The 26,016-nt window shown below is 51.3% G+C and overlaps 1 protein-coding gene across 8 annotated transcripts in view; it reads left to right on the plus strand.

Annotated features, from left to right (window-relative positions):
* Nucleotides 1-5,730: 5,730 nt before the first annotated feature.
* NFIA (nuclear factor I A) overlaps nt 5,731-26,016 on the plus strand; it is a 245,802-nt gene continuing 225,516 nt past the window's right edge. For all 8 annotated transcript variants that reach the window (XM_082766228.1, XM_082766230.1, XM_082766229.1 and 5 more), the window contains exons 1-2: nt 5,731-5,887; nt 11,549-12,080. In XM_082766228.1, coding sequence (XP_082622354.1) covers nt 5,861-5,887; nt 11,549-12,080 — 559 coding nt within the window. In that variant the 5' untranslated portion in view covers nt 5,731-5,860. The remainder of the gene's footprint in view (nt 5,888-11,548; nt 12,081-26,016) is intronic.

Below are 26,016 nucleotides of genomic sequence, written 5' to 3' on the forward strand. Positions count from 1 at the left end.
TGTGCCGTGGGGCCGGGCCATCGGTCGCTGCTGGAACCCACCCAGAAATCTGGGCTGGCGAAACCACCCTGCTGTCACGGGGCACTTTCACTTCGTGGTATTTCCACTTTTTCAGCTGAATTCTGCTCGTGCGGTGGGATTCGTGGTAAAGCAGTGTTACAGCTTGCGCTCCCCGTTGGGTCTGCAGCAAAACAAAAGGGAAAGCGCTGCCTCTCCCGCCTCTCCCGATCCTGTTTTCTCCCTTCCCGTGGTCTGCAGGCTTTGCCTGATAACTGATTTCCCCTGCAATGCATCTTGCAACAGGCTCAAGCCCTGTGGAAGCGCATTATGAGTCCGCAGGCGGTTCTGTGGGCTTTTTTCATGAGGGGACTAGCAGAGACCCAGGGAAGGCACGGTCAGGGGGAACCTCACAGCGCCACAGAGAGTACCGACCACCACGTAATTCCCATCCTCATGGCTTTGGTGATCCACTTTTGGCCCGCACCCCGAATTCTGGGCCCATTTGGGGACAGGTCTCGGTGCAGCCACCCTCCTCCGTCGAGCAGGGATGGCAACACCTCGCCCCACTCGTCTCGGCAGCGGGTGGAAAACGCAGCAAGCAAAACATGAATATTTGTGCGTGTGTAGTGGTGCAAGGTGAGAATGTCCGTCAAACACACCGGGCTGCTTATTTGATGGACATCCCTGAAATCTGGAGATTAAGACTCAGCCCAAAGCTCCTCTTGGAGGGTGAGAAGGGTTTGCAGGATGCTTGTTGCCCTGCCATCAGGGCAAACCCCGTGCAGGCACCACCAGCAGCCTCGCAGGCCGCTCTTGCCATTGGCATCCGCGGCCCGTACAAATTTCGGGAGGGCTGGCAGGGCTGGGGGGCAGCGAGGCAGGACACGTCGCTACCTCCGTCGCTGCTTGTGGGACGATGCAGCAAGCACCAGGCTTTGAGCACCCCCACTGTGGTGGGATTTGGGGCCTTTGGAGGCTTTGGGAGCCTCTTTGGGAGGCCGGGGCCAGGCCGTAGGGGGTGTCTGCGCCGAGCAGGACTCGGGGCAGCGATCCCAAAGCCACCGGGGATGCTCGGAGCCAGGATGAGGCCTCGCCTGCTGGCTGCGGGCTGCTGCCAGGCCGTACGGCGTAGAGACCGGCCATTGTCCCAGCTGACGGGCTATTCAGAGCGCTCCCCCAGCCTCTCCAAAACCCCAGCTTGTTCTTCCCCGGTGACAGCCATCCCTCCCATTCGGCGTTCCCTTTGTACGCCTGATAACATGGTGGAAATCCCTTATTATGCCGCTTTTCATAACGCTTTCACCCGGCGGAGGGACATGATGTTTTCATTTATGCAGCACGCATCCATCCTCCGAGAGGAACCCTCGCAAAGCCCGAGCCCTGCCGAAGGACACCAGGAGTTTGTGGGGTTCCCCCATGGTTCCCAACCCATGTCCCGGCCCACGGGCTGCCCCAGGGGGGTCACCACGAGGGGACCGAGGTCACAGCGAGCCACGCACGCACGCCTGGAAACTAAAAACCCTCCGTGAGCTCGCTGCTGTGGGGTTGGCTAGGGTTTTTTTTGCTGTTTCTTCTTTTTCTTTTCCTCTTTTTTCGCTGTCTGCTCAGCACGGCAGCAGCCCCGTGTCGGTGACTACCTGCTCGAGCGGATTAAAGGCGGTGCGTGGGGAGGGATAACCGCGCCGCTCGTTAGGTTGTGGAAGTTGAAGTCTCACTTTGTTGTTAAAAAAAAAAAAAAAAAAAGTGATTAACCTTCAGATCCATTTACTTTTTTTTTGTTGTTGTTTTTCTCCCCCCAAATTAATTTTGCATTATTATCACGCATCTCGGGGCTTCCAGTTTTAGGAATATAATGCTTCTGCTGTTAATGAAGCGGGCATCCACGATCAAGGGGAGCTGAGAGCTACAGACAATTGTTTGTTTGCCTTTATTTCTCACGCCCTTTGAAGGTTTTTCTTTTTTTTTTTTTCTCTCTCTCTCCTTTTTTTTTTTTTTTTTTATTAAGTGACTTTAGCAGATTGTACCCTCGGAGCTGTGAATAATAGGGTTATTCTACAAAAATGGCCAAGGCTAGTTAAGACACACAAAGCCAGGAAATCCTTTCAGGGATGAAATCAGGACTATTTTAGGGGTGCTGGGTAAGTTGCAGACTTTGCAGCTCGGCGCTCGGCTGCTGCAGTGCTGCCAGGCACGGCCGCGGCTGGGAGGAAAAGTTCCTCCCCCGCCGAGGGCTTGCCCGGCCGCGGCCGCCGGGGGGGGCAGAGAGGGGGGGAGCGGAGAGGGGGCTGTGCAAAGCAAAGGGGGTGCAAAAACAAAAAGGGGGTGCAAAAAAAAGGGGGTGCAAAAAAAAAGTGCAAAAAAAAAGGGGGTGCAAAGCAAAGGGGGGTGCAAAGGAAGGGGAAGAAAACGGGGGAGTGCAAAGCAAACTGGGGGGTACAAAAGGTGGGAAAGCAAAAGGGGGTGCAAAGGGGTGCATAAAGGGTGTGCAAAGCAATGCGGGGTGCAAAGGGGTGCGTTAAGAGGTGAGCAAGGCAATGCATGGTGCAAAGGGGTGTGCAAAGCAATGGGGGTGCAAAGGGGTGCATAAAGGGGTGTGCAAAGCAAATAGGGAAGCAAAGGGGTGCATTAAGGGGTGAGCAAAGCAATGGGGGGTGCAAAGAGGCGTGCAAAGCAAATGGGGGTGCAAAGGGCTGCATTAAGGGGTGCAACGCAATGTGGAGTGCAAAAGAGTGTGCAAAGCAAACGGCTGCAAAGCAAAAAGGGGTGCAAAGGGATGTGCAAAGCATAACGGGGGTGCAAAGCAAATGGGGGTGCAATGGGGTGCAAAAAGGGGTGCAAAGCAAACGGGGGTGTGCAAAAGGGGGTGCAAAGGGGTGCAAAGCAAAGCGGTGCAAAGCAAAGCGGGGGCGCAAAGCAGAAGTCGATGCAGAGCAAAGGGGGGGGCGCAAAGCCAAGGGGGGTGCGGAGCAGAGGGGTGCGGAGCGAGGGGCTGTGCAGAGTCCGGGGGGGGCCGCAGGGGCCAGGTGAGTTTGCCCGTGCCCGGCTGCCGGTGCCAGAGCGGGGGCACCTCCAGGGGGGGCGCAGCGCCCTCAGACCCCCCCGGCTGAGCAGCCGGGACCCCCCCGGAGCTGGGAAGGGGCCCGACGGGGGCAAGGGAGGGGTCTCTTGGCTGGCGCCCCCCCTGCTCGGGGCTCCTGTGCGACTGCGGAAACCGGGGGGGGGGGCAAAGGGAGGGGAGGGGGCGGGGGCTGCCGAGCCGGGCGCAACTTTGGGAAGTGCGGAGCGCGCAGAGCTCGGTCGCGGGAGCGCGCCTCGGGGAAGGAGGGGGGGGGGGGGGTAGAGAGGAAAAAAAAAAAAAAAAGGAAAAAAAAAAAAAAAAAACAACACACAACCAACCCTAACGGCAGGCGGCAATTGGCTGCGGCTCCTATTCTCTTCCGGGTTTCCAACGGCTGCAAGTTTATTTTAGCTATTAAAAAAATAAAAAGAAAATCGCCCCCAAATATATAAATAAATAAAAAAATAAATAAAAGTGTCACCAAGCGAAGCCAATCGCCGGAGCCCCGCAAAGTTTCCCACGTGCTCCCGGTGCCCGCCGTGGCGCTGCCGGGACCCCCCCGCGGGACCCCCTCGCTCCCCGCAGCCGCTCCGGGACTTGCGCGGGTTTTGCGCGGGTTTTGCGCGCTTGGTCTGGCAGCGCGCTGCGCAGCGGGGGACGCGGTTTTTTTCTCTTTTTCACGCTTTTTGTGTTTCCCCAGGGGGTCGGGAAGCCGCTGAGGGTCCCGGATCCCCCCTGCACCCCCCCCGGACCCCCCTGGACCCCCCTTTTCGTTGCGCGCCGGCTCCGTGCGCGCCGTCGGGGGCGGCCGCGGGCGCGCAACAAAGGGCCGCGGGCGGGCACGGGGCGTGACGGGCAGCGGGGAGGGCCAATGGGAGCAGCGGGGCGGGGTGACGCAGCCGGGAGCCGCCCAATCAGCTGCGGGGGCGGGCGTTGCGACGTTTGAACTCCCCCGGGGGGAGGGGCGCGCCTTTTTTTTTTTTTTCAAATTTTCAATTTTTTTTTTGAAATCGGGATTTTTTTAATTATTTATTTTTTTTATACCGCCGAAGTTGGCGGCGCCCCGCGGGGCCGGGACCGCTGGCGGGGACGGAGCCGCGGGAAGCTCGGGATTTAGTACCCAAAATTAAAAAAAAAAAAAAAAAAAGTGGATTTTTTTTTTTCTTAAAAATCAAGTTTTTAGCAAAAAATAAAAAATAATAAAAAAGCTGAGTTGGGGGGAAAAAAAATACCCCGCCGAGTGCCGGTGCCGCGGGTGCGGAGCGCTGCGCGCTGCGCCTGGCCGCCACCCCCGCCTAGAGGGCGCACGGAGCCGTCCCGCGGCCCCCAGGCTCCCGGAGGGCTCCCAAAAAAGTTCCTCCCGCAGCCGCTGCAGCCCGCAACGGGCTCGGGGCAGCCGGGGGCATCCCCCCGGACCCCCCCGTGTCCCCCCGTGTCCCCAGCGAGGTGCGGGGGGGAGCGCACGGGGAGCCCCGGGGGGCGCAAATTGTCCCCCCCTCCCCTCTCCTCCCCGGCTGCCGTCGGGGAGAGCGGGGGGTGCAGGTCCCGAGGGACGCACGGACAGGGGGACAAGGGGACAGGGGGACGGATGGGGCCCCGAGGGGGCGGTCGGTGTCCCCGCCGTGTCCCGTCCCCCCCTCTCCCCGTCGGGCGGCCAAGTCCCGGCCCCCGGCGCTGCCGGTGGCAGCACAAAGCGGGCGCGGGAGCGCTTGGGGTTTGGGGAGGGGGCTTAGCGGGGAGGGTGGGTTATTAGGGGTGGGTTATTGCGAGGGGGTTATTGGAGAGGGTTATGGGATGGGGGGGGGGGGCGAGGTGAGACAGAATTCCTGCCCGTGGCGGGGGATGTGATTTAGCGAAGTGCACAAGCAGCACCAGCAAAGCGCTCGGCTTGGAGTGACAAGTGGCGGGGGCCCTCCAAACTTGGCAAACCACCGGGGCTCCCCGTGTTCCCCCCTAAAACCCCCCCAAAGACCCCCTCCGGACCCCCTTGAAGCCCCCTTTCCACCCTCCCCATCCTTCCCTAAACCCTCCGGCATGCGAGCATCCCTCGGCGGAGAGGTGCTGGCGAGGGTGCCCAAACCGAAAAAAAAAAAAAAAAAAAAAAAAACCAAAAAAACACAACCAAACCAAAAACCCAAAAAAAAAAAAAAAAAAAAAACCCGAAAACCACAAAGTTTGCGGCGCCCCCGCGGCTCTCTCCCCGCGGCCGGGCGCGCTGCGGGGCGGCGGGGCGGAGGGAGGCGGCGGCCGCAGCCCCCTCCCCGCCCCTCCCCGCCCCCGCGGGCGGCGCGGAGCGGGCGGGCGGCGCGGCGCAGAGCGGGCGGCGCGGAGGGGAGCGCAGCGGGCGCGGAGCGGGGGCCGCGGCGGCGGCGGCGGCGGAGCGCAGAAAGGGGGGGGGGCGCGCAGCGAGCAGCGCGCAGCGGGCAGGCAGCGCTATGCCCCTCAGCCCCAGCCGGGCGGGCGTGCCGAGCGCCTAGTGCGGGGCTAAGTCGAGGCGGGGTTAAAGTTCGGCTCATGGAGCGGCTCCGCGCCGGCTGCAGTTTGGCAGAGTTGGAAATGTGAAAGCAAGAAGCAGGCTCGGGGCTCCCCCTCCTCTCTCCTCTTCTCTCTCTCTCTCTCTCTCTCTCCTCTCCTCTTTTTTTTTTTTTTTTTTTTTTTTTTCTCCCCTCTCTCTCTCTCTCTCTCTCTCTCTCTCTCCCTCTGTCCCCCCCCCCCCCTCCGCCCCCCTCCCCTCCTCTCCCCCTCTGTCTCCCTGTGTCCCCGCACACGCACACCTCCAGCCCGCAGCCCCCCGCAGCAGACATGTATTCTCCGCTCTGTCTCACCCAGGTAAGCGGTGCCGGGGCGCGGTGGGGCCGGCGCTGCTGGGGGGGGGGTCGAGGGGGGGGTCGGGGGGGGGCCGCGTGTGCGCCGGGGCAGGGGCAGGGGGCGGCTCGCCGAAACTTCACTTCGGTGCCTTTCCCTTGCATCTCCCCCCCACGCACACCCCCCTCTTCTCTCTCTCCCCATACCCCCTTTCCCCGCACGGCCATTTGCGGCGGCACATGGCTAATGGCGCCTACTTATTAACGGCTTAATTAATAAAGGGGGGGTGTGTGTGTATGGGGGGGGCCGTGCGGGCGCGGGGCTTTGCGGGACGCCCCCCGCACCGCTGCCGCCGCGGCCCCGCCGTGCTTGGTCATCCGCGATCGATGCCGGCGCCGGAGCGCCCCGGCCGCCGCTGCGCCCCGCGGTGCCCCCGCTGCCCTCCTTCCTTCCCTCCCTTCCCCTTCTTTTCCCTTCCCTCCTTCCCTTCTTTCCCCTTCCCTTCTTCCCCTTTTCCCCCTTTTTTTTCCCCCTTCTTCCCTTCCCTGCCCTCCCCACCCGACACGCCGGCTCCCCCGCCCCGAACTCCGCACTTTTGTTTACGAGCCGGCGGCGGGGGCGGCCGGGGAGAGGGGGGGGGGGGTGCGTGGAAAAGGAAAAGGGGGGGACGGACACGCGGGGGGCACCCGCGGGACACGCGGGGCACGATCGGCCCCGCACGGCCCCGCGGAGCAGCGCGCAGCAGCCGCGCACGGCCCCGGGGCGGCCGCGCTGCGCGGGGAGCTTGGGGAGTTGCGCGCAATTTTGGGGGGGACACCCCCCGCACGCCTCCCGCACGCCTCCCGCAAACTTGTTTCGGGGTGCGGGTGCGTGTCTGCACCCCCCCTTCCCCTTTCAGCCGCCCGCGGGACTCGGCGCAACTTTTGCGCCCCCCCCGGGCCCCGTTTGCGGGGAGCTGCGGCCGGGAACGAGGGGACCCGGGGGGGGGTCCCCGCGGTGCCCCCGGGGTTGCGCGGCCGCGGAGCGCCGCCCGCCCCCCCCCTGCCCGCTCCCTGCTGCAGGACGCTAAATTGCACACCTTCAATTAGCAGGATATAATGGTTTAACGAGGAAACGCTTTGTGGCGGACTCAAACCCCAGATTATTTCCTCCTGCAGGAGATTTTTGCCTACATTATTCTCACTAATTTAATTTGAATGCATATTTTTGAATATTTTTTTTTTCGCTTTTTTTTTTTTTTTTTTTTTTTCTTCTTTTTTACAGCCCGGTGAGAAAGCCTCTCCGGGCTCTTTCTGGCCAGGAAAAAAAAAATAAATAAAAAATTAAATAAAGCGACGAAAGGCAGCGAGAGGGCAGGCGGCTGCCCAAACTTCGGGGGGCTCCCTTCTCCTTGCGCCCCCCCCCCCACAGCCTCCCAGTCGGGGCGCCCCGCTCGCAGCGCTCAGCCCGGAGCCGCCGCTGCTTGCCCAGAGCCTCACGGCCTCGGGGGGGGGAGAACGGGGCCGGGGGGCACTTTGCAGGGCACGGAGCTGCGGCTCCGAGCAAGGGCCCGGCCAAACTTCGCTCCTCTCCCTGCCAGCTCCGGCCTCCGACAGCCCCGGGGCTGCAGGGGGGAGCGCAGCGCCCTGCCCGGGGGCACCGGGCATCGCCACCTCTCCCCGGCCCCACCGGGGCTCCTCAACCCTCGGTAGGCCCAGTTGCACACGAAGGGGAGAAAATAAAAGCCATGGGCCCGTTGGTCGTTGTCTCAGTCCCCCCTCTTCTTTTTTATTTTTTTCCTACCTCCCCCCCCCCAAAAAAAAAAAAGCCCAGACAAAAGCCAGCAGCGCTGCCGGTTGTGCAAATCTCGCATTCTTGTTGCACATTTGGAAAAGTAAGGCGAGGATTAGAGGCCTCCTGACAAACTCTTCCCTCGGAAGGATCAGTGAGGTGATTCTGTCATTTTCGGTGGAAAAAGGGGGCAAGTCCCCGCCAATTGCAAGCAATTTGCTATTTTCCCTTTCGGGACTCCTTGGAGCTTTTAGCGATAGGAGTTTTGGAAGGGGGATTTTTTTTGTTGCTGTTAAGTTTGGGTTCAGATTTAAAGGGAAAGCTTTAGAAAGTGGGTTAGAAAAGGAAAACAAACAGAAATCATAGTTAAGAGCGTATTTATCCAAGCACTGTAACTGAAATGGCATGAGCATTTTGTAGCAACTGTCAGGAAAATCTAAACATCGTTCCATTTACATATCTGCTGCAGATCTAGGGACGAGTTGGGGAACATATGCACATCTCCTAATAGATTTACAAGCAAATGGATTGTAAAAATATTAACAAGGGTCGCTGTAGCTGGCTTAATTTCAAAAAGATCAGCTCGAATATATTGTTTCAAAAGACTCCTCTGCAGCGTTACATTATGGCGAGCCTCCTCGGTCGGGTTTTGGGGCTCTTTTGTCGTGCTTTTTTGCACCTTTCTGCAGAGCAGCCGAGACTTGCGGTGCGAGCAGACGCAGAATCGTGCGGCCCAAATTCGAGGTGCTGCTTAGGAACAGGCAGCGCTCTGCAGAGCTGTGTCCTCCAACTTTGGGGAGTATCGCAGGGAAAACTTTCTCTTTATGCTCGCCTTGCCAGTTTTCCTGTGCCTTTTATTTTTAGGTGACCCATCAGGCGCCGAGGGGGGAAAGCAAACGTCTTTATCAAATACTCTGAAAGTTTCCCTTAGAGCTAACTTGGGGAAAGGCAAAGATCATCTCTTTTTTTGCACGAGTTTCTTAAAATCCGTGTGTTTTGCAGCGAGGCTGCAGACAAGTCTGCACATCTGCTAGCACACTTGCATTGACACATTTCCAAAACTTTTTTTTTTTTTTTTTTGCTATAATAACACTGAAATAAATAATTGTATTGTGCAGGAACCGCTCCCCCCCCTCCCCACTTCCAGCACAATTTGTTTGATCCGTCCTGAGTGCTTTTATTTCCACTTCGCCTGTGCTAATATCTCGACGCCGAGATTTCGGCGGCGCGCTTTTACGGAGGACCGTGTCTAGGAAGACAGTTTGAAAGTTAGTCTGTTTATGAGTCATTAACCTTTTCTCGCCGTACACCATTTTGAAAAGACACATTGGAGCCTGGCACGGACGTGCTCACCTCGAGCCGAGCAGCGCCGCTTCTCATTTACTTCAGCCATGGGACCGCTTCAGAGCGGACCCTGGCTGCACACTGAAGCATACCTTATTTTTTTCCATTTCTTTTTTTTTCTCCCCAGATCTTTTAAAAGTTTTTTTTTTTTTTTTCTCCTTTTTTTTTTTTTTTTTTTTTTTTTCCTTCGGGTGTTGCTTTTACCTCCCCGTTCAGGTTCACGCCGTAGAAATCGGCTTTAGCGCAGGTTAAAGCAGCTCGCTCTTGGATAGCATCCAGCGTCGAGCCAAAAAAGTCCCGAGCACATGAGATCAGTCAGGACAAAGCGCTGCTTAAAGCAGAAAAGTTAAAATATTTCAGGATATACCCAGACGTGTTCAGAAACCATTAATGCTTAAAGCGATCCCCTGCCTCATTGTAGGTCTGTCCAGCGTCTGCTGTGTGTACCTTAGCAGATAAACTTGGCCTCGACAAAAGGCCTTTTTTCCTTCGTGGCTCCCTCCGAGCAGGGCAGGGGAAGGACAGGAGGGAGCAGAAGTGTGGATTTATTATTTTTAATAGCTCACAGGGACCTGTAGTTTTTATCTTTCTTTCCTGTGAGAGCTCTTTCTCGGGGGGGGAGAGCAGCTCCATGTGCTCTGATTGTGCCTTCTCCCACTTTTCGAATCTACCGACTGCAAACTCGCAGCAATCTTTTTTTTTTTTTTTTTCCCCCTAAACTTTGCTGAAATTTGAAACTAAGATCTTTTCTAGTAGAGGAGGGGAGTAAAAAAAAAAAAAAAAAAAAAAAGGAATGTGTCAATCATTGGAGTGATTTATTTTATTTTACCTGCTTAGGTTTTAATAATCATCCATAGTACTTGTGATTGCTGCCGCGCTGCTGCTGTGCTATGATGAAATAGATTATGCCATTTGGGGCAGTTTCTAACAGTCTGTGTTTAAAATTAAAATAAATGCTGCAAAACTACATATAGATTTAGGTATTTACAATTTTAGGGCCTCTCAGAATAAGTGGAGTGAAACCTTTTGGGAAGCCAATAGAAGCCCTTGAATTACGACAGAATTTTGCTGCTGGGTATTTCTACTATCGATTTCTCAATTTTTCATAATTTTTTGCAAGGAAAATGTAAGTTAAAATAAGGTACGGAAAGGACATGAGATGTCTGCTTTAGTCATATTTACAACAACCTGAAATGATTTGGGTAGGAAACGTACTCCATGGGATAATTAAAAAAAAAAAAAAAAAAAGTTAGTTAAGCTGAAAAATCCCCAGTGTTGTCTTGCAAGATTAAGCACTGGTTGGCTTTCGCCATGCTGGGAGAAACGTTGTACAAATTACTTTTATTTTCCCCCCCTGGAGGGCCCAATCCTGAGGCGTGGAGGCGCTCGGCCTCTGGGAGCAGGGCCGGCCCTGCACGCGGCGCTGGATCAGGCCCCACAGGCTCTGTACGGCCCCGCGTGCACCGTGATACGTGTATATGTTTATTGTTTTGCTTTGTGTTCATTTATTTATTTATTTATTTTACAAAAGAAAAGGGGAGGGGGGTGTCTTTCTTGCATTTTTTTTTTTTTTTTTAACGTCAGCATAATTTTAATCGGGATTACTTTTGTGTCGAGGAGAGGGGGGTGATCTCTAACATGTCGTTCCACAAAACGAGCAGTGTCTCTGGGTGGCAAAAGTAACTTTCCAAGAACAGCATTTTCTTTGTAAATATGTGAAAATACAACAGAGTGTGTCAAAAAAAAAAATAATAATAATTCTTGACCTATTTGCATGAGTCGCGCTAAGGTTTTCTGTCACCTTAATTTTCGATTTTTCAAGTCTCCTTTTATTTTATAGAAAGTTTGTTGTGTTTCGATACGCCTTAATACCACGTTTTTATTTTTTTTTTCACAGAATATAATCCTAACTTTCTTTAAAAAAAATAAAAATAAAACTTTGTGTTTTGTAAGATTTTTGTATTAGTGACTGCCGAGCAGGCGGGATAAATGTGCAGACGGGCCGCGGTACTTTCTCATCCCTGTATGGTTTGGGAAACAGAGAGAAAAGCTCCCTTCATTGTATTCCTATACGCAGCTCTATCGGCACGTTACTATACCGCGCGCTGCTATTTCCAAATATATCTTAGGGAAAGTTTTACTATACTTTAGACTTCCCCATACAAACATTGATTGGCATCCAAATGTTTAGAATTTGCCAAATTGGCGGGCATACGCTGGCTACACCGCAAGCAGCGGGGTCAGGGAGAGAGCAAAGGGAGATACGCGCTCCGTGAATGGGCTCAGGTCCCCACGCCGCAGCGTGGCTGTTGGCTTTTAACTCATTCTCCCCTTTTTTTAAAGAAACCTGAAGTTCACGAGGGGGGCCCGATCCTTGCCCCATCGCCACCCTGTCTCGAGTGGCCGTCCGCTTTTCCGAGGGTCAGGGCGAGGAGCGGGGGCAGCCGTCGGTGGGTCGGGGGGAGATGGCTGAGCTCGGCCGTAATTCTCGCCTTCCCCCTGTCTGGAGGCTTTCGTCGGGCTTTGTTGGTGGTTTTGCGTGACATCGACGCTTCTCTGTGACTTTTTCAGGATGAATTTCATCCCTTCATCGAAGCACTTCTGCCTCACGTCCGAGCGTTTGCGTACACGTGGTTCAACCTGCAAGCCCGAAAAAGAAAATACTTCAAAAAACATGAGAAACGCATGTCAAAAGAGGAAGAGAGAGCCGTGAAGGACGAACTGCTAAGTGAAAAACCCGAGGTAAAGCAAAAATGGGCATCCAGACTTCTGGCAAAGCTCCGGAAAGATATCAGGCCTGAATTTCGGGAGGATTTTGTTCTCACAGTCACAGGAAAAAAGCCTCCGTGTTGCGTCCTTTCCAATCCAGACCAGAAGGGCAAGATGAGAAGAATTGACTGCCTTCGCCAGGCAGATAAGGTCTGGAGGTTGGACCTCGTTATGGTGATTTTATTTAAAGGTATTCCGCTCGAAAGTACTGATGGCGAGCGCCTTGTAAAGTCCCCACAGTGCTCTAACCCTGGGCTGTGCGTACAGCCCCACCATATAGGAGTTTCTGTTAAGGAACTCGATTTATATTTGGCATACTTTGTGCACGCAGCAGGTAAGTGCGTTTATATACAACTTCTCCAACTCTCGCGGTCCTCCCGGCCTCGGCGGTTTCGGGTGCCGGGCCCCGGCCACGGCTGCATGAGCGGCGCGAGGCGGGAGGGAGCGCGGCCGCCGGCATCGCCCGGCCCCAAATTCGCCCTTTTTCGCTGGCCTTTCTCGTGCAGCTGCTTAAAAGCAGGCTCTCGTTTTCCTGGGGTTAACGGCAGATGGGCGTTTTGGGGCATCCTTTCTCAAGTGTTATCCGGGCTTCCTATTTTCTGCGGTGGAGGGAACGCAGAGCGATTTATTTTTTAATTTTTACTGTTTAAATAAACTTTGTATATATCAATCCTGAGAGGGCGAGGGGTTCCTGAGGTCAGGGCTGCCAGGCATCCTCACCCACATGGGAATGCAAACCCCACATAGGGGAAAAAGGGAGAAGAGCCCCCCAGTAGGCAGCCAAGGCAGCTGGGTCTGGAAGGTGCTGCAAACAAATTTGGGGTCATCATTTTAGGACAACGAGGTCAACAGCATTTAAAAAAAAAACAAAAACACACAAAGTGAAACATCAGTTTATACATGAAATATACATGCAGTTCTTGAAACAAACTCCTCGTTGGGTAACACTGTGTGTGGGGAGGGCTGAAGTGTTTTGATCTGTGATGAAACTGAAAATGTTGGGGCCTCCAGCACCAAGCTCAGCCTGCCCGGGGGTTGCCTCGAGGTGTTAGAGGATGTGCAGTGGGATGGCGGGATAAAATAGTGTGCTATTGTATGTCCTTCGAGTGACTGTATTGCAGAAAAATGTGAGCGTATGGTGTGCTAGGCCCTGGTCTTCTTATATGGGACGCATATAGGATGCACGTAGGGCTGACCTGCAAGTGGAGGGGTTGGGCAGGCCGAGAGAACAAAGAAGAGGGGCGAGGGTGGGATCATATTTGTACAGGCCACGTATATATAAATATTTATCTATAAGAAAACTTAGAGAATTGCAGCGCTGGGAGTCAGCATTTTCGACACCACATTTTTTCTTGAAGGGGGGCGTAGAAAGTTTTGAGCATCCCAAAGTTTTCTGCACCGGATCCCCGTGGTGCTGGTGGAGACGTGCGGCTGCGATGTTCTCGACGCAGCCTGCCCTCGGGAAGGACTTCGAGCATCCTCGTGCCACTTCCCTCCGATAAGCTGCCAGATTTGCTTTGCACTTAGGTGCGACGCGGTTAAATCATAGTGCACGTTTCTGGCAGGAGGGAGCTAGGCAAATATTGTGGAAAGGGATTTATTTGCTCTGCGATTTATTACGTGGCATGCCGGAGCAAGGATTACCGATCGTGGCTAACCGAAGGGAGAAGGGGATGGGGGGCACGGCCTCAGCTGAGGGGCCAGGGGGGCTTGCTGCCCTGCTCTCCTCCGTGCCCAGAGCCGTGCTGGCAGCCCGGGCACCACCACCTTGCTGTTGGTTAGGTTTATTTAGGGCACGAGGCCGGTAAGTGCCGGTCCGTATTGTGTTTCCTAAATGCGGAGCAGCCTGCTGCAAAGGGCAAGGGGTGCCAACAGAAAGCAGAGGTCTGGGGTGAGCCTGCGGGGAAGCTCCCAGGGACATGGGACGGGGAGAAAAGGGAAAATCCAGGCGTGTGAGTGCTGCAAGGGACCGGAGGGTTCTCTTCCTGTTGCAGTAGTCAGGCGAGAGACGTTGTAAAAGTTCAATATTGTGATTAGGGATATACCATCTTATCAGCGTGCTGTTGGCAAACACTCGCCTTGATAGCGAACTCTTATTTATTTCTGCGTTCATTGTCAACAGGCAGTGATTGCACTAATTGTTCTCCGGGCTAGCTGTTTGCCGTGGAAAGTTGGTGCGAGGCTTCAGATCTTTCCCCGTGGAGGTTCACGGTTTTGTTCAGGCGGCAAACCCGCTCGTGCAGACCGCGCCGCTTCATATTTTGGCTGTCGTTTGCTGCTTGTTCGCAGCGCATTGTGCTCGCAGCGCACTGGTGCGTGCTGCGGCTTTGCTGCGGCACCGCGCCGCCGAGGGGGACCGAGCGATTTTTTAGGAGGTGGCACAGGGTAGCCGTCGCCTGTGTCGCTTCACGGAGGTGTGCTGGAAGCACCATCCGTAGGCTACCTTTTCTTTTTTTTCCCTTTTTCCTCGCTTTTTTCCCCCCTCCGATGTATCCCAGCAGTCTTTGTTACACCTGAACATTGGCCAAGTTGCCAGCCATTGGTTCCCGCAGACCCGCAGTAATGGCAGCTTGTGCCGTGTGCGCAACAGGAAAATTACAAAAGAAAAATATTAAGGGTCCTTTGTCTCAAACTCCATCAGAGCTGCCTCCAGAAATGTATGGACCCGTTAGCTCTGAGGAGGATGTCGCCAGCACAGATATTAGGTAGGCTGGTCAACTTACATATAGCGGATTTGACAAGCATCTGCTATAGTACAGAAGATTTGTAAACACTAAACAATGTTTTTACCTCCTTAAAAGTTTTGAGAAGTTGCCAGTATTGGCAGGAGGCACAGACTCCAAAACGTGCTTGAAGATATGTGCCAAAACCATTGTGACCTTTTCACCCATAGTGCTTGCTTCTCTTTTTCTTCTCCCTTTTTTTTTTTTTTTTCCCTCTTCTTCTTTTTGTTGGGGGGAGCATTCTCTTCCAAGATGCCTTATTCGAGATGACTTAGCAGTGAGATCTCCCTTTCCTTCTAAACATGTACGATAATTATTGCTTTGAATCCACGCTTTTTCTTCAGTAGGCACTATCATCTGTAAGAGAACACATGTGCTCAGATTTAAATGGTGCTTCTTACAAAGCTACTGAAATCAATTATTCTCTTTAAGAACTGGCTAGAAAGAAAAAACAGAAATATGCAAATACACAAACTACATGTCATTTTCGTTTAAAAAAAAAAAAAAAAAGGAAAGGAAGGGAGAGGAAAGGAAAAGAAGATCGGTGTTTTGTGAATTAGAGGTTGACCAAAAAATGTATTGAAATTTAGAGTATTGCTCTCAGTTTGCAGTTTCTAATCTGCTTAACTAAAAGCAGGCGGCATTTTCATACCCTAAACTTGGGTTTGCTTTTTAGTTTTCACTTATTCTACGCTTGTATCAAATGACAAGTTGGAAACCATTGTGGCAAACCGTTTTCTTTGTGGGAGTCAAACAGTAAAGCTAATTTATGGCCAGTCCTTTACCAGATGATCTGTATCAGAATCTACAATATACTAGGCACGTGGCAAGGTCACAATTTAAGTTGTTAAGGTCACAACCTTAGCCACCAGGCATTTGACCTTTTAGATAAAGTTAACCTTTGTTCATTAGTAGGCACTCAACCGAGAACTTTCTGGAGTTTTTTACTGCTTTGGAGTTCCTTCTGCTAATGTGATCAGATTGGAGGAAGGATTCGCAATGGAAGTAGTTAAATTTTGTGAAAGGTCATAGTTTTTAGAGACTCCATCAGTGGGCAGAGCCGGATGGCAGGCGACAGGAATTGACACTGCGATGCCCGATTTATTTATTTATTTATTTTTATTTTTTTTTTTGATAGACCTCGTTACGTGCTTTGGGCGAGAGTTGAGCTAGCCACGTATTTGTGGCAGAGAAAATCTCTTAATCTTTTGGACAGGCGTTTAAAAACCTGGAATTTTAGTAAAACCGGGGAATGGCTTTTTATTTAAGTGAGTTATTTTTTCTGACTCTCTTAATACTTAGAATAGGAGTCAGAGAAGGAGCAAGAAGTCAGCTTTATTCCTGCGACTATGAAAATTTACTTAGGGTCTAAATATGCTCTATGGCCAATTGCCTGGGTAACAGTATATAACGCATGACCTTGAACTTTAGGCAGGCCCACTTGATGTTCCGAGTGGCAGATTTAAAATATTTCTGCTTGGACCATCACAAAGATGCCCCGGTCGAAGTAACGTGAAGATTGGTTCATAAAGCAAACGACTGCAGATAGTCAAAATACCCATGGAGGTATCACTTAGCTCCGCGTCCGAAAGGTACATCACACTTTGCACCGTAATCTTTTAGTACAATTGTTATTGATTGTTGCTGCATTAATCCCGCTAATAGCCGCAGCCGGTCCGGCGCGTTGCAGCGGTGTGAGAGGTGTTCTGACAATACCGTACATCACGGAAAGAGCTGTCGCAGCGTCTCCAGCTCCTGCGATCTGCTTTGCAAAAGTCTGGTGTTCGGCTGTGGAAACTATTGCCGGCTCATATAGAACGCACACCATATTGTTTACTTAATTACGCCGTAGCGGAGGCTCATTTTTAATTATTTAGATAACTTCCTCGCTTTGCTGTGATAGCACATTTATTATTTAATTTAAAATCAAAAGGGCCGCGCTACTGTTAGTTTTTGATGCATTTTACTTTTGTTTTGGCTACGTTATTGTCATTCCTTCATACAGTAATCCAGATAGCCGTGATATGCAGATTGGCCAGATGGTCATGTTAACAGATTGAGAACCCACTTCCCACTGCTAAAGAGCAGGTGTAAGATCAGTGCTTTTTTTTTTTTTTTCCCCCTTTCCTCCCAAGTTTCAACCAAAATGCTCTTTAGACAGCTCATAATGGTAGTTAAAAAGGGGCACATTTCAAATGGTGTTTGTTCTGTGAAGATAATATGTAATATATATGTCATTTTTACACGTATCTGAAGACTTTTAAAGCATCCGTGACATTTCCTTCTTATACAAGGCTTTTGAAAGCATAATTCCAATACATGGCTGTTCCAGCATACATCAGAAACGGTCTTTAAAGTTTTGTTTGTGATGTTAATGGTCCCTGTGCATTTCTACAGAACACACGGATTGCATTTACTTTTTCCGAAAAATGTTCAGCCAGCTCTGCAGCAAGTACTTCATACGTGTTCTGTGTGCTGGGCTCCCTGCACGTGTCTGGGGGAACCTGAACAATCCGGTATTTAGATGAGATTTGGAGGCTCATAGGATGTTGTTTTTTTGTTTTTTGTTTTTTGTTTTTTGTTTTTTTTTCCATTCATTTTGGCCATTGTGAGATGTGTGTAAATTTAAGGAAAAAAAAAAGTGAAATTAGGTTGTCTCATGGTGTTTCTGTCCTTGAGGAAAAGGCAGATTTTGCATTACTGCAAAAGGCTGGTAAGAGGTTGCCGTACAATGCCAGTGCTGGAAGCCTGCATCTGTATCCCACTTGGAAGTGGATGTGGGAGATGCAAGCTGCAGCTCCTCGGCACCCCCAGTTCCCTGTACCCACCCATCGCCGGCGCGCATCCAGCTGCACGGCAATTACACGCCCTGCATGGCACAGAAAGATATCTCCATCTATCGACACGTTCTGTTTCGGGGAGTGGGGCTGACGGCTTTCTGCAGGGCAGGAGATGACAGAAGCAGGATTTAGGTCGGGACAACTGCGCTCCCCGTGCCGTTGTAACCGAGCCGGTGAGTATCCGTGATAATGCGGACACTAACTGGTGCGGCACTCCGGACGGTCTGCTCCATCACGAACCCCTGGCAGGAGTTCAGTCATGTGGTTTAGCTTTCCCCTTTCTCCAACAACAACAACAGCAACAACAAATAAACACTGGATGAAGACGTGTGCAATCTGCCCAGGATGTTTTCCAGGTGATGGGTTAGGCTGGGAACAGCCTGCTGTTTCCGTGCCTTCCTGCCCAGGCGGGGCCGGAGGTGCAGGGCTGGGAGAAGCCCTTGGATGGAAGTCGGCACATACGGAGCAGTGAGGTTTGTGTGTTGGTGAGAGAGTTACCCAATGCTGCTGGCTTGTCTACAAGCGACTGCACTTTTATATTTCCCTTCTTTTCCACCCAATGATGAATAGCATTAATTTAGATCTATTTAAGGCGAGTGTGGGAGAAACCACAATCTTTGTTGTGGTCACTGCTGTACACAGCGGGGCTGAATGTTTCTCTTGGTTGAGGCCTCAAAGCTGAATCTGGAGAACCCAAAACATCATGTCAGCTTTTCAAACCCTTCAAAGAGACACTGGAATCCTAATTGTTCATAAAACCCACTATTTATTATTATGATTATGTATTTTCAATGTTTCTCTCCATTCGGATGTAAAGGAAAGGGCATCCCTCGCGTTGCCTGCCTGGAGCTGCTCTGCAGCTCCTCCTCCCCTCAGCACTTCCACTCCACGTAGCGGCCCAGGCAGCCACAACCAGCAGACAAAACCCAGCTCTCCCAACCCTCAGCCCTCCTCCCAGGGGCTGTGCTTGGCCGTGCACACCCCACACCACAGCCCCTCGGGGGTGTTGGCTGTGGGGGCTCAGGGACCGTCCTTTATAGGGCTGCTGCTGGGGTGTCCTTGCCCAGGGCTGTGGGTCCGGCACTGCCCCCACCGCCACTCAGCCTGGCGTGGGCAGGAGCTTGAGCCGCAGATTAAATTACAGGCTGTAAATTCAGGGCAAATTATTTTAGCCTCCTAACAGCAACCGACCCTGCGTGTTTCCTTATGATGGCGAGGACTCTGGGTAGGGGAGAGTTGGTGGTGGGGCTGAATCGCTTTGGCTTCTCTGTCCATGTGGTGTTCTTCATGCATTTTATCTGTGGTTATTGTTAATTAATGGTAACCACCAAAAAGATGGCTTGATAACACACGATGTACGGGGGAACTTTGTCCGAGCCACTTATTGGGTGGGAGCATTTAGTTTGCCAGCCCGGTGAGTCCCCTCACCACACTGTAGTCCAGCAGGAAGATATAATAATGTATTTCTATATTTTTGGGGAGCCTTTCTAGCCCTGTGGCTCCATGTGTGTGTCAGGGGATGGGTGGACGAGCTCAGCCCTGCACAGAGGCCTGGCAGTCGGGCACACGGCAGGAGGACATGGCTGCCGCGGGGCAGGTCCGTGCCCGCGAGGTGCATGGGGGCCTCCATTTTGTGTGCCAGGCTCGGGTGTGCGAGTGCAAAATGGAGAACGGAGCAGGCTTGCTTTGTTTGCGTCGAGCCGGGCTTTGCCCACTGGATGGGGAAGGTGGGCTGGGGCTGGCCTGCTCACCAAGGCTCTTGGAGCTCAGGGAAACCTTAGATTTTTGAGAAAAGATTGCGAATCTTAAGCTCTTTTTACAGCTGGGTCTGTCCTGCACGCTCGCGCCTATGGAAAAGGAGCTGGCAGGCTGCTCGCTTGCATTTTCGCATTCGGGAAAAGTGCCCGTAGCCAAGCGTGGAGACTTGTGTTGCCTGTGGTCCCTGCACCCCCTCAGGGCAAGTAGGTCCTTTGGCAAGGCCTGGGAGGGGTGTCCTGAGGGTGTACTTCCATGGGTTCCTCCTGGGGCTGCCGCTGTCTTCTCCAGGCCCTTCACGTCCACCTGGAGAGGTGGCCCTCGGGCCGGTGCAGAGGGCCCCAGGCAGGCATTTCTTCTTCCCCGTGGGCCTTTGGTGCACATCCGTGCCATCGGATTAGCAAGATAAAATCAAGACGGATTTAATGACATGCTATTCTGAAAGTTTCCTGGACTTCATTGTTCATAACTTGGACCCAGATCGGGTTATTTACACATGAGGATTAAAAAGCTGCAAACAACTGTGTGATTTTTGGGGCTGAAAGCAATTAGCATATGTGGGCAGGAGGATATACTGCATGTCTGCGTTCCTTTAAAATATAAATCACAGTTATTTAATTATGTTTTGAGAGGGCAGATTTAAGGATATACTGCAAAATGCATTACCTATTATACCAACATGATAATCTTATTAACCTTGCTTTCTACTTTTTAATTTTATTGTGCACCCTGTATAACTCTTACGATATCAAAAATAATTACTTGGAGAATACATGATGTCAGAGGTCCGATATGACATTTATCTTCACAAGTGAGGAGACGGCTATCTCGTGCATTGCATAACAGCATGGCAGGCATCAGATGGGGCCAACACCACAGAAAGGAAGCAAGATAAATAGCGTCAGATGTTATTTCATGTATTTGCGTGCTTTTGCAGATTTGTGTTATAGCTGAAGGCCAGCTTGACCAAACTTACTGAAATTTAGCATCCGTGGGCCTCCCCCACAGATTATAAAGGCTGAACACTGTACTTGCATGTACAACACAACACTCTTAGGTGAGCCGGTATTTCAGGGTAGCTCTGTGTATTCAGCCCCAATCCACCCAGCTCGATCTGCTGCTAAAACCGTGCAGCCCATCCCATTCCTCCTAAGGGCAGTGCCCATCTCTTTTTCTGTCCTTCTCTCCTAATGTATGATATATGTTGATATTTCCCCCTTATTTTGTGAGGGAATGGGTGAGGGTGATGGGTGAGGGGAAACAAATGCCATAATAATATCCCTTTTCAGAAGAATATAGTTTAATTTTGTGTGTGCGTGCAGCAGCTGCCATTGGCAAGCTGTCGTCTTTGTTGCCATGGGCTTTTTTTTGCATGCGTGCCAGAACATGATTGGATGTTTCAGCATGTTCATGTTTTGGGGTGAGATATATCTGTAGTGAATCACAGAATTATCATTGGATTGGTAGGTTTCCAAGGCAGGATTATTCAGCCAGGTGAGCCGATGGCGTTGGAGGGAGCTGTGCGAGCCTGGTACCTGGTGGCTGCTTGGTCAGGTCAACGGTATAAAACTTGCTGGCACTCCAGATTTTTCGATGGTGTGAAAAGGTCATTCAAAACTACCGCTGTGTGAGCGCTTTGTGCACAGGAGCACGTGTCATGGAGGTGTCCTCCAGCAGGACGCCCAGCAGGCACACCAGGAAGGCCACCAGCATTATCTAGGGTGGTTTTGCCCTGCCCTTCTCACCTCACTCTGGCCGATGCCGTGGGGCTCTGCATGCCGGGCCAGTGGCACCAGGGACTTTGTTCTCTTTGAGACCCCAGCCAGCAATGCACAGCTCTGCGGCAGGCCCCGGGGCAGGGCTTGGTGTGCTTTTGCAGAAGGATCACACCTTTCCACGGGACGTAAAACCAATGCCGCATCGCCTGCAAGAGCTGCGGGTTGCAGCAAATCCTCCTGACCCTGCCACCGCGGCACTGTGCCGTGACCACAGAGATGTAGTTATTTTTCCTGCTCTTTGGTTCCATCCATTTGTCATATTTATAAGGTGCTCATAGCATCAGTATCTAAACAAAGGCTGAAACCCGCTTTGCACCGTCCTCTGTGATGCACATATCCCTCCTAACCCCAGCCATCGTCACCCCACACTGAGGTACATGGGAGTGCAGTGGTGCTCATCAGCCTGGGCTGCCTGCAGGCACCATCCCTCGGTGCAAAATGCGATTGCAAGCTCAGGAAATATTGCACAGGGAGGCATCTCCACACAGCCCTCCGGGCTTGGGCCAGTCCTGAACAGGGACCGTGGGCAAAGGGGAAGTTTGCAGGGTGAGTGCAGGCGGCTTGCACAGCCTGCTGAAGATCTCAGGGCGAAGAACTGAATGCAAAGTGGGGTGTTGAGACAGCTTTATTCATGGTGTGTTTTTCTGCGTCTACAGATTTAGTCTTGTGTGTGAGGTACAGATAATGAGCTGCATGAGCTTTGTAATAAACAGCGCGTCTGGTTAAATTACCGTCGGAATATTTTTGTCTTTAAAGCCAGTACATGTGTTACAAAATACCTTGTAATGCACTGAATGAACACGGATGAACCCCTGTGAAGGTATCAAAAGACAAGTTAGATAGTTACTACGTTTATTGTCAAGATGAACACTTACTGGAGATTTTAATACAGAAATACATTGTCAATCAGATTTCATCCTAAGGATATTCACTGAAATTCTTGTCTGATCGTTTTACCCAGTACGGCTTTAATTTGATATGGAAGGAAACAGCCAAATCCCTCAGTGATGCTAGAAACTTAGGGTAAAATTTAAATTTAATTCACTTTTTTTTTTTTTTTTTTTAAGACAGTGTAGTTTCAAGTAAATTAGAAGAATGAATTCTTTGTATCAGGATGCTTTTCTAAAGCACAGCTAGTGTAGTGATCCCTTGTAGGGAGAGATAGCCACTGCAATGCTTGTATTGTGTGATGACAAGAGCTTTTCCTGACGCGATGAGGACTTCATTTAAAATAGCCAACAAACCAATCTACATTTGGTTCTGTGTTAAAAAGTTAAAAGCAGTTGTTGCAGAGCTAGAAACTAAATCCTGCAGCGTTTTATTTTAAAACTCCACAAACAGCTTGCCTGGCTGTGGGGGGATCAACCCTGAGAGCAGCCAAACCCTCGTGAGTACAGCTTGGGTATTGCTGGAGTAGTTGGAAAAAATACAGGGCAGTCGGGTAAGAAGGGGGATTTTTGTGGTCAAGATGTGTGCTTGTTGTTTTTTTTTCTTTTTTCTTTTTTCTTTTTTTTTTTTTTTTTTCTCCTGTAGAGGACATCAGCTTCAACAGCTCTGATTTGGGTTCTCCCTAGGCAGATGCAGTTATAAACACCCAGCCGGGGAGCTCAGTGTTGTTTGGGGATGGACACCCACACCTCAAAAGTGCATCCTCGAGGCGTCTGCTCCTTCCAGTATCAGTACATGAGCGTGAGGTATAGGTGAAGCAATCCACTCAAAGCCTGCTTTAAACAGGGGCACGGTTTCATTTTCTGGTCAAAGGCTAGAGCTCAAAATCACGATGGAGATTTGAGAGTGAACCGGTTGTTTTCTGCATGCACGGCCTTTAGTAATAAACCCGTCTATAAAAAAGTGAAGTTTTGTGTCCCAGCTGCATGCAGGCCAGGACACGAAGCCCCAGGAGGGGGACAGCACGAGCAGAGGTCCCCATCCCGGTGCTAGGCTTGGTTCTCTGTCCTCATGCCAGCGAGGAGTCCCCAGACGAGCTTCGTGCGGGCTCGTCGCCCTTGCTGGGACCTCTCTGCATGCAGGGCTGGGACCTGAGGACAATTTGGCTGGGTGCAGGGAAGCTGCCGGAGCCGGCGGTGCAGAGTCAGGAGTCACGGGGCCTTGGGAAAGGGTGGAAGGAGTGGGAGTCCGAAAGGAAAGCGGGACGTTTGCGCGCGCCGCTCTGCAATCCGGGGCGGCGGTACCTCCGGGTTGGAAAGTCTGCTTCGAGCGCCTCAGGAAACTTTCTGTGGTCACACAAGCAATACTTAATGTTAAGAATATTTCCTCGGTAAAAGGGGTGAAGGATTTCCCAGGCCGCCTCGCCTGTGTTTCCGCACAAGCTTTGTTTGCCGTAGCAACTTTTCAAGGGAACTTTTCAGCTCCGCACTGGACGCACGGGGGCCGCCTGCGCGGCTCTCGGATGGGTCGATGGGCACGAAGGCATTTAACATTTTAATTGCCTTCCTATGCTGATTGCCGTGATGACCTGTTTGTTTGGATTATATCTCTTTTTCGTCTTTTTTTTTTTTTTTTTTTTTAAAAAAAAGGAAAACAAAGGAAGTACAGTGCTGCGCACAGAACAGTTATTAAAAACAGTTGGGAAGCATATAAAAGGTACTGTTTGTGTGAGAAACGGGACAGCTGTGATGGTCTATTGGGAAAGTGTGTACAGATGGTGGTAGGGAGGGGAATGATGACTACATGGCTGATAAATGAAATACAAAAAGCATTAAATTGGTGATCTTTTTAAAGAGTACATTTTTGGTTAGCATTTTTGGTGCATCATTAGGGCTCTTTGTCTGCCTCTTATTTAGCCAGGAAGTGCGACGATCTTCACACATTTGTGGCTCTGATTTTGTTTACAAATAAGGAGTCTGTTTAATAAATTACATACCACGGAATTATTAAAGAAGATAATTAAGCGCAGGGTTTTCACTACGTTGGGCATGGTGCGGGATCGTCCCGAAGACCTCACAATACCACAAATGCGGTTGGGCGTGAATTAGTTACAGTCACACGTGGGATTTCCTGGAGCCTACACAGATTTCTTTGTTTTGCAAGAAGTGGGACCAGCGGCGCGAGCCGGGCTCAGGGAGCGAGGCTTCAGCGTTTCAAACCTTCCACCAAAGGCAAAGCTTTGCACGTTTTGCCTTGATTTTACAATGTTGGACAGTCCTGAAGGTGGTGGCACACGCAGTGACTGGTGCCTGGCCACAACGCCAGGTTTTTTTAAACTGATCAGTGAAATAATCTCTGCCGGTGTTACATGCCTTTTCCAGCTGAAATAATTGCAGGTTTTCCCTTACACTTTCTCTCTCACCGTCCGGTACCGAGCTTCTCTGCTCATCACTCCTGGGTGCCATCAATGAGGAAAGCATTTTCCTTAATAACAAACAGCCTGCAGTAACGCCGTGCTTTCCCACAAACAAGCCCCGTGTCTGGCCACCCCGCCAGCCCCAGCGATGTGATTGTCCCTGCCGTTCCCCACGTGCTCGGGGTGCTGCAGACCCAAGCATCCAGTCCAGGGCTGATGGAGAGGGGCTGCCACAGCTCGGGGTGGACGAGGATGCAGGAGCTGTGCGGGGTGTGCGGGACTGAAACACCTCCCCAGAGCCCTGCTGGTGAAACACCTTCCAATTTCATTTTATTTTACCTTTTTCCACCTGCACAGCCCTACCCTGGCAAATTCAAAGTGACAGCGGGAGGCTGGGGCCGGTGGCCGTGGGCAGAGCAACCACAGCACTGGTGGGGGCACCTGGTGCTGCCAAAAGGGGGTTCAGGAAACCCTCATAAGAGGATCGTGCCCAAAGGGAATTTTTCCAAAGCCCTGTTGGCTGCAGGTTCATCTGCGCTCTCAATTTTGTCGATTTAAAAACCATCCAAAAGTTTAAGGCTGCTACTTCGGGGATTGTTTGCTCTCCTGACGTGCTATCACAAACACGTCTTGTTACCAGGCTTGATGAATGACACGTTTCAGCGTGGCTTTTTTTTTTTTTTTGGGCCAAGTAAATTTTCTTTTGCATTTTCTTGAAATGTGGAAAAAAAGCAAGACTTAAAAAGGTTTAACGTGAAGAAAATGTATGACAACTTGATAGATTGCTTGGGACTTCAGTGCAGTAATCGTGCAAAGTAGGTTGTAATTTTTTTACAGATGCAATGTATTAAAAAGAACAATAGACAAAGAGACGTATAGCATGGGGCTGAAGAGACCGTCTTGGCCAACCTCTGCAAATTTGTTCCGTATTTCAATTATTTAATAGCACAAAAACATTTTTATTGCAGCACATTTTTATTGTGACACTGTACATTTTCTCAGCTGATCAGATCTCGAGTCATTTGCGTTTCTTTTCTACGCCTTCCCCCTAAGTTTACTTCACCTCTCTAAAACAGACCAGGCCATTTCATTTGCAGTTCACGGTGAAGGGCCAACTTAGCAATACCTGGGCACGCACGAAATGCCTCGAGTTGACTCCTTCTAATAAATATTTTGTTTTTCACCAGTATGAACTCGTCCTCTCCTTTAGCTTCACTAAGTGCACAAGTCCAGAAGGCCTCCTAAGGGTTGCGCTGGTGGGCACCACCGAGGCAGGAGCAACCAGTCGCTGCTGTAGGTGCCACTGCCGTACTTCCTGATGGTCCCGGCCCAGCTTCAGACCTGGCCTCTCTGCCAACAAAACAAGCTCCTCAGCCAGAGACGAGGACTTTCATTTTTCCCACTGCAGGGGACTTGGTCCTGCCCAGCAGAGGACCCCCAGCATCCTTTCGAGCCGCCCTGTCCCCTCCGGTGGCCCCGGTGGTGCTGCGCCCGCGAGCAGCCGACAGGAAGGGAACAATTAAAAGTGGAAAGCTATTAAGCAGTCAGGTTTTTATTATGCTTTAGTGTTTTGTTTAAGTCTGTTCTTAATTGGTTGATTAATGTAAGCGAAGTCCTTCTCTCCCCCACCATCTCTACAGATGGCAAATGGTAGGTCCCAACTGTCATTGTGCGCAAGAAAGGTTATGGTTCAAAGTCAGAGATACAGAGATACCACCATAATCAATCATAGGAACTTGTCTGGCTGTGCCCGGCCAGGCAAAAGTTAGGCCCGGTAGCAACATTCCCTCCAAACCTATGCAGGGGAATTTCTGTTCTTCGCTCCGTATTTAGGGGAGATGCGTTCCTGCAAGCTTCCCGCGGCCACGTC

Source organism: Aythya marila, assembly GCF_965140915.1.
Source record: "Aythya marila genome assembly, chromosome: 8".
Lineage (NCBI taxonomy): Eukaryota > Metazoa > Chordata > Aves > Anseriformes > Anatidae > Aythya > Aythya marila.